General features: G+C 40.2%; 1 protein-coding gene across 3 annotated transcripts in view; it reads right to left on the reverse strand.

Moving 5' to 3' along the window:
- Positions 1 to 7,932, reverse strand: part of SAMD3 (sterile alpha motif domain containing 3) — a 67,612-nt gene that overhangs the window by 1,194 nt on the left and 58,486 nt on the right. For all 3 annotated transcript variants that reach the window (XM_017879743.1, XM_017879734.1, XM_017879725.1), the window contains one exon: positions 508 to 679. In XM_017879743.1, the coding sequence (XP_017735232.1) occupies positions 508 to 679 (172 nt within the window). The remainder of the gene's footprint in view (positions 1 to 507; positions 680 to 7,932) is intronic.

Raw genomic sequence — 7,932 nt, forward strand, 5'->3', positions numbered from 1 at the left:
TTTTTGTTACCTTGGACAGAAAACAAACTAACCTTCTTAGATCAGTGTTTCACACCTTTTTAAACGACACCCTCTTCTAATAGCACTGCCAGGAGCACTGCCAGGAGAAGACAAGAGTTCTGTACTGTCTGTCCATCAGCCAGGAAGATTTTATACTGCCCCTTGTGATTTGTATTGTAAAATTAGCAGGTTACTAGTTCCCTAAATATAATTTTACAATATCCAGTATACTTTCAAAATCTATACCTCTCCTCCTCCCCTAATTTGAAAATTTCTTTTTTTCCCCACCAGTTGTTTCACTTATTACTTAAATATTGAATATTACTTAAATATTGAAAATTGTTATTAAATATACTTTAGTAATGTAAATTTTTAATAATTTTTAAATATATTTTTTAAACTCAATGAATGTAAATTACTGAATTTTACTGACTACCAAAGCATAACTTTTCTAGATATCCTGACAGATAGCAGACAAAATCACGCTGCTCCACAAGGTTTACTAACATTTCAGCATGTCTTCATCTGTGTAATGTTTCATTTTTTCTTGCAATAGAATATTGATTGGATTGTCCACCACTGAAAAAGAAGTCAGTATATTTTCTGAATAGGATTCCAAAATGTGCCTTGTTTTCTTATAAATATCTGTTCTTGTAAGAAGTTGGAATTCTCTGAATATCTGACAAAAGAAGAAAGCAGTGCATACATCAGATCACAAGAAAAGCTAATATATAGAATATAAAGACATAAAACCTTCAGAATTAAGCTTTCAATGCTGGTTTAAACTAAGTACTTGATAATTTAGAAGTTTTAGTGGAGAATTAAAGCCTTAGGATGAGGGAGGAGAAAAGAATGAAAGCCTGGAATGAATGCGAAATGATAAATAATGGGCATGGCAAATTTCTAAACCTACAGAATTAGAACTTTGGATGCAGACTCAACTAAATTTGAGGATTCAAAGGGTATATGCATATGTAGGCTCTTTGGGTTACCCGGCTAAGATTCTAAGAGCTTACATTTCTTTAGGTAAACTACATTGTTAACGTCTTGTTCAACAAGCAGCAAAGAACAAAACTGATTTTAGGAAGCAACCCCTGAAAAATACCTAACCATGGCATCCTAAATTTAGGGAAAGGAGAGTGCTTTAGAAACACGGTAAGAGTAGACAGAGGTAAACAGTGAAAAACGATATATGGCCGAACACTCTGGCTCATGCTTATAATCCCAGCATTTTGGGAGGCCAGGGCAGGAGGATCATATGTGCCCAGGAGTTTGAGACCAGCCTGGGCAACACAGCAAAACCCTGTCTCTACAAAACACACAAAAATTAGCTGGGCATGGCGACACATGTGTATAGTCTCAGCTACTCAGGAGGCTGAGGTGGGAAGATAGCCTGAGCCCGCGGAGATCAAGACTGCAGTGAACTGAGACTGTGCCACTGCACTCCAGCCTGGGCAACTTAGTGAGACCTTGTCTTGAAAAGAAAGAAAAAGAAACAATGTTATGTGCAGATTGGACTACAAGGTCAAAGCAAAACCAGTTTACTTTATGGAAGCCCCTTTCCTCAAACTACCCCTTCCTACCACTGCCTGAATTCTTCCCCCTCAGAGGATCCCCCCACCACTCCCCTCTTGTTTTGACCGAGTGGCATTATCAGATTATTAGCCACTCACACTCGTATGAATTAAATTTAGTCATTGCTTTTCCTAAAACTAGAAAGAATAATCACATACTACCCACTGGGCCTCGTTGTTCCTTGAATGCTTTGGTAGACTATAAATTGCCCAGAGATTAGGTCTGAAAGTTAAGTTGTCAGAAAGCTGGAATGCATAAGGCACAGTGTCTTTGTTACCAGGCAACCCACAGTGGACCACTAATCTAGATTAATACCCTTAGAAAACTGTTTTCTCAGCAGGAAGATGTGAAGTGAAGGATGAAGAAGGTGAATACTCCACTGTTCTGGGCTCATAGCCTAAGAATTTCTTTTCTAACTTTTTGTTTTGAAATAATTTCAAGTTTACATTGAAGTTGCAGAAATAGTAAATAGAACTTACAAGTGTCCCCTGTGCAACTTCCCCCAATTTCTGATCCGTTTGAAAATGAGCTATAGACATAATGCCCCACTATTCCTTAATACCTCATTGTGTATTTCCTAAGTACAAGGACACTCAAATTCAGGAAAATCTACTACACATTCCATTCAAATTTGTCAGTTGTTCCGGTCATGTTCTTAACAGGTCCAGGATCTAATCCAGGATCACATATGAGATTTAGATACCACAGTCTCTGTAGTCTCCAGTTTCAAACAGTTTGTTAGTTTCCTTGACAGTTTCTGAAACGTGGAGGCCAGTTACTTTGTAGAACATTTCTCCTTGGCAGTTTTATGATATTGCAGATATGCATTTCTGGCAAGAATGTTAGCATTTCTCACTGTATCCGGAAAAACAAAATGGTAACTGGTTCCAGTATTGGAGATAATAACTTTTATTACTTGATTAAAAATGGAATTCACCAGGTTTTTCCACTGTAAAATTAATATATGTTGTATTTTATAAGGAAATACCTTGAGTTTATGTAAATATCTTGTTCCTTGTATAACTCTGATCTATCAGATTCCACATCCATTAATGATTCTTGCCTGAATCAAGTACTACTATAATAGTTGCCAAATGGCGACTTTTCTAATTCCATTCTTTCTACATGGATTAGTTGGCTTTCTGTTTTAAGATAGTTTCTTTTCTTCCACATATATTTACTTATTTATTTCTATCACTAGAGGTTAATAAATTCCCATTTTACCCAAACAGTTACAAATCTGATCCTTTCGTTATTTATAGAATTGCTCGAATTTTCCAGGCTTGGCCAGTAGGAGCCGCTTCAAACGTACTCCCATCCCCTCCTGGCATATCCTTATTAGAGTGCAAGAACTTCCTTCATTTCTGGCATTACACAGTATTTCAAACTTGTCTTGGTTTGTTGTTGTTTTCATTTTTGTTTTGCCCCCAACCCTGTAGTAAGCTATTTCTCCAAGAACCCTGATTCCTTTTCATGAGGAATTATCTTTAAAAACTTAAGATTTCAGGCCAGGCACTGTGGCTCATGCCTGTAATCCTAGTACTTTGGGAGGCCAAGGCAGGAGGATCATTTGAGCCCAGGAGTTTGAGACCTGCATGAGCAACAGGGCGAAATCCGTCTCTACAAAAAATTGCCAGGCATGGTGGCACACGCCTGTAGTCCCAGATACTCAGGAGGCTGAGGTAGGAGGATCGCCTGAGCCCTGGGAGGCCGAGGCTGCAGTGAACCATGATCATGACACTCCAGCCTGGACAACAGAGTGAGACTCTCTCTCAAAAAAATACCCAACCAAAAAAAAAAAAAAAAAAAAAGATTTCAGCCCTGGTGTACTACTTGCTACAGACATGTTATTGCTCTAGACTTTCTCTTAGAAGAAATCTAGGAAATGTTTTAATTTACATAAACACAGGCACCGATTGATCCAGAAATATCGATAACTATATATCTATATGTAAATATTAAATAGCCATACATAAAGACTAAAACCATGAGTTCACATTGATACTTTCACTTCCAAACCAATACCACAGGGCTTTTCCTAACCTTCCCCTTCCCAAACTTCTAACTCTCTTCAACAGTGAGATACCTGGCTCCCATTATATCTCAATGTCTTTACTTATGAGCACAAACGTCTGTGTAGCCAAGCTCTCAGCTGTGAATGGTCAGCCACAGAAAAGCCTCCCTCTCCAACACTTACGCACTGCTAATGGGAATGTAAATTATTAGTTCAGCTACTGTGGAAAGCAGTTTGGAGATTTCTCAAAGAACTTAAAACAGAGCTACCATTTGACCCAGGGATCCCATTACTGGGTATATACCCAAAGGAATATAAAGAAAGACACATGCACATATATGTTCACTGAAGCACCATTCACAATAGTAATAACATGAAATCCACTTAGATGCCCATCAATAGTGGACTGGATAAAGAAAGTGTACACGTATGCCATAGAATACTACGCAGCCATAAAAAAAGAATGAAATCATGTCCTTTGCAGCAACATAGATGCAGCTGGAGGCCATTGTTCTAAGCAAATTAACGCAGGAATAGAAAACCAGATACTGCATGTTCTTTGTTATAAGTGGGAGCTAACCACTGAGTCCACATGGACACAAAGAAGGGAACAATAGACCCTGGAGTCGACTTGAGATTAGAGGGTGGGTGGAAGGTGAGGATCAAAAAACTACCTATCGGGTGTTATGCTCACTACCTGGGTGATGAAAAAACCTGTACGCCAAACCCCCACGACATGCAGTTTACTTATTTAACAAGCCTGCACTATGTATCCCCTGCTGAACCTAAAATAAACATTGGAACAAAAAAAAAAAGCCCACCTTTTCACAACCCCAGATTATGTCCTACAAATTAACCATCTTAATCCTTTTTCTTTCTGTTACTCAGATTGGATAATTCCTATTAATCTATCTTCAGATTCACAGCTCCTTTCTTTTCATTTTCCAATATGCTCTTAAGCCTATGCACATGGTGATGTTTTCATTTCAGATAAATGTTCTTTTCATGTTTGAATTTCAATTTGGTTTGTGTGTGCGTGTGTGCATGTATTTCATTTCTCTGCTGCAGGTATTTCATTTCTCTGCTGAGATCCCTATGGTGATGATACATGGAATTCACTGGTCTTATCATGTTCCCCACCATCCTGTCCTGAAGCAGCTGGCTTGCCAGACTGGTGGAGTGGCCTGTTGAAGACTCAGTTACAGCACCAGCTAGGTGGCAATACCTTGTGGGGCTGGGACAAGGTTCCCCCAGGCTGTATAAGCTCTGAATCGGCATCCAGGACACGGTGCAGTGTCTTCCACAGCCAGAATTCATGGGTCCAGGAACCAAGAGTTGGAAATGGGAATGGCAGTGCTCACTGTAACCTCTAATGGTCCACTAGTGGGGAGTCTGGATTCAATTATGTTCCTTTAAAGGGTGTTAAATTTTGTTCTGATAGGCAGATAAATTACTGGTTGATCTTCTGGTCCTGTCAGACTTGATTTTATCATTTCTTTGGGCAATTTTGTTTTGTTGTTTGTCCTTAGTCCTAGCTAAGGTCCCGGCTCAAACTTAGGCATGGTTCTCACTCATGAGGCATTGTTTTCTAGTCTCAGGTGAATGCCTGAGGTGTTCTGTAGGGTCTCTACACACTGGGCCAGAATTCTTTTTTGTTTTCTTTTTCTTTTTCTTTTTTTTTTTTTGAGACAAAATACTCACTCCATCGCCCAGGTTGGAGTCCAGTGGCATGATCTTGGCTCACTGTGCCTCTGCCTTCCAGGTTCAAGCCATTCTCCTGCCTCAGCCTCCTAACTAGCTGGGATTACAGGTGTGCACCACCACACCCAGCTAATTTTGTATTTTAGTAGAGACAGGGTTTCACCATGTTGGCCAGGCTGGTCTCGAACTCCTGACCTCAAGTGATCTGCCTGCCTCAGCCTCCCAAAGTGTTGGGATTACAGGCGTGAGTCACCACACCTGGCCTGAATTCTTATTAGCAACACTGTGTGAAGTCTCAGCTCTCAACCAAGGATCCCCAGGGCATCCGTGTGTAGACTTCGGCTCTAGCCCGCTTTCCTCCAGTGCCTGTCCTACAAAGGCCAGCTGCTTCGTCATTCCTCAACTCTGATCTCTTCCTGTGTGGCTCCGTGAGACCTCCGCATTCGGCTTGCCTCCCACCATTCTGTACAGTGAGCTAGAAAGTAACCCATGCACAAAACTGAGGCACATCTTATGTCTTTCTCTGTTATCAAGGGTCAGGGTCCTGCAATGCCTGTTGCCTAATGCCTGAGTACAGTTGCCTCATACATATTTTTTTTTTCCAGCTTTATCCATGTTAACAGTGGAAAGACTAGGCCAGTATCAGTTACTCCATTTGGGCCAAAACCAAACTCAGATTCTTTATTTTTTTAATTTTTTGAGACTTTATTAGCTGGTGATTCTCATGTACTTCACTTAAAGAGATGATGATTGAAATTGTTTCTCAGGAAGGCAGAAACTATGACATCTGAAAGGATTTTTGGAAAATTTGGGGAAGGGTTTCAGTTTGTGTTTGGTATTTTCCTTCTCTCAACTCCCTCCTACTTGTCTTGTGCAACATCCAATAGATCCCAGTAACACATTCCTAGTTGATAATATTTTAGATAATCTAATAAATTGTTACATTCTGAATTTTTAAATATTCTGTTGAAAGAAAGTTTTTTGAGGACGAAGGTTAATGAGCATGGAGGTGATGGAGGGTCAGTGTTAATAGTCAGGACCACCCCCCACCTCAGCTGCTAGTGTTCTGCCACCCTGTCTCCACCGGCTCCCTAAGCACTCAGTGTTTTCACAATGGCAGGAGCAACAGGCGGTGGGGGTGGTTTGGTGCGGGGACAACTGTCTTGTTGTGGAATTGTTTGTTAACTAGGTATTTGTAAGGTCAAACTTGCTTTTACTTTAGGAAGCACACAAGGGTTTTATAAATTGGAAATCCCAGCTGCATAGGGCTGAGTTAGGGAGGTACTTCCTGGAAAAACCGAAAATGATTCGTTCTTTTGTTTAAAACAATCAATAAGGTCGGGTGCAGTGGCTCACGGCTGTAATCCCAGCACTTTGGGAGGCTGAGGCAGGTGGATCACCTGAAGTCAGGAGTTCCAAGACCAGCCTGACCAACATGGTGAAACCCCATCTCTACTAAAAATATAAAAATTAGCCAGGCATGGTGGTGTACACCTGTAGTCCCAGCTACCTGGGAGGCTGAGGCAGGAGAATCACTTGAACCTGGGAGGCAGAGGCTGCAGTGAGCCAAGATTGTGCCACTGCACTCCAGCCTGGGTGACAAAGTAAGACTCTATCTCAATAAATAAATAAATAAATAGATAGATAGATAGATAGATAGATAGATAAATAAATAAATAAAAACAGTCACTAGGCAACTCTATTCAATAAGTACAGTCATTACAAAAACCATACTCCATATTTTGGATATAAAGGGTGAAATACTTGAGGAATGGTGCAGAAGATACACCTATGCCACAGTGAGGAGGCCTTAACAAAGCACAGGGGACAGCCTCAGATCTGAAATCTCTCTGCTCCTCACACAAGCTGTGACAGACCTCCACCTTACTGTCACCAATGGTTCTTTAAAAAGCTGCTTAATATAGTCCATTTATATTCATCAGTAAGCCTTTGTAAGCTGCACTCCAATGAAGACCCCTAAGGCTGTGACATTAGTGATCACAACAGCCTTACCAACCTCCACTAATTCATTCAGCATTCAAAAAAGCAAGATGACATTGCTGTGTCACACGTGTTGCTCTGCTAGGCACTTTGGGAACTGTTAATATTAAAACATGCTCTCTACATGTAAGGAGTGTATAGACCATAAGTTTGACAGGCTTGCTTTAAGACTGTATTTTGCAGCTGTGTCCATTTGGCATACTTTTCTAATAGCCAGAGGCGACTGGCTATTACAGTTCCTAATAACCCGAAGATGAAGGGGAAACAAGCGAAAGCCACCGTATGGTTGCTGAGAGGATTAGGTAGATTAATCCTTGGAAAGCACTGAGAACATGCTGTTACAGTGGAGCATTCAGACATTTGCTACTTATGTCACTATTAAAATAATACAGGCAATTCCTAATTCCCTTTGTTCAGGAGAAAAATATGCAGATGTTTCATGTTTAATTTGGTTAATTGAATATGTAGAATTTCTCCATGAAATATGTTCTCAGGTAAAACCTTTGATGATTTTCATTATATAGCACCACCAAAATTACACTAAAATTGTGAAAGACCCTTGAATGGCCACTCTCAGTGAACTAAATGGAAGGGTGTTTGATTGATTTACCCATTACATTTCATTTCATATATATATATAT

The sequence above is a fragment of the Rhinopithecus bieti genome, unplaced genomic scaffold, assembly GCF_001698545.2.
Source record: "Rhinopithecus bieti isolate Rb0 unplaced genomic scaffold, ASM169854v2 scaffold_19, whole genome shotgun sequence".
Taxonomy (NCBI): Eukaryota; Metazoa; Chordata; class Mammalia; order Primates; family Cercopithecidae; genus Rhinopithecus; species Rhinopithecus bieti.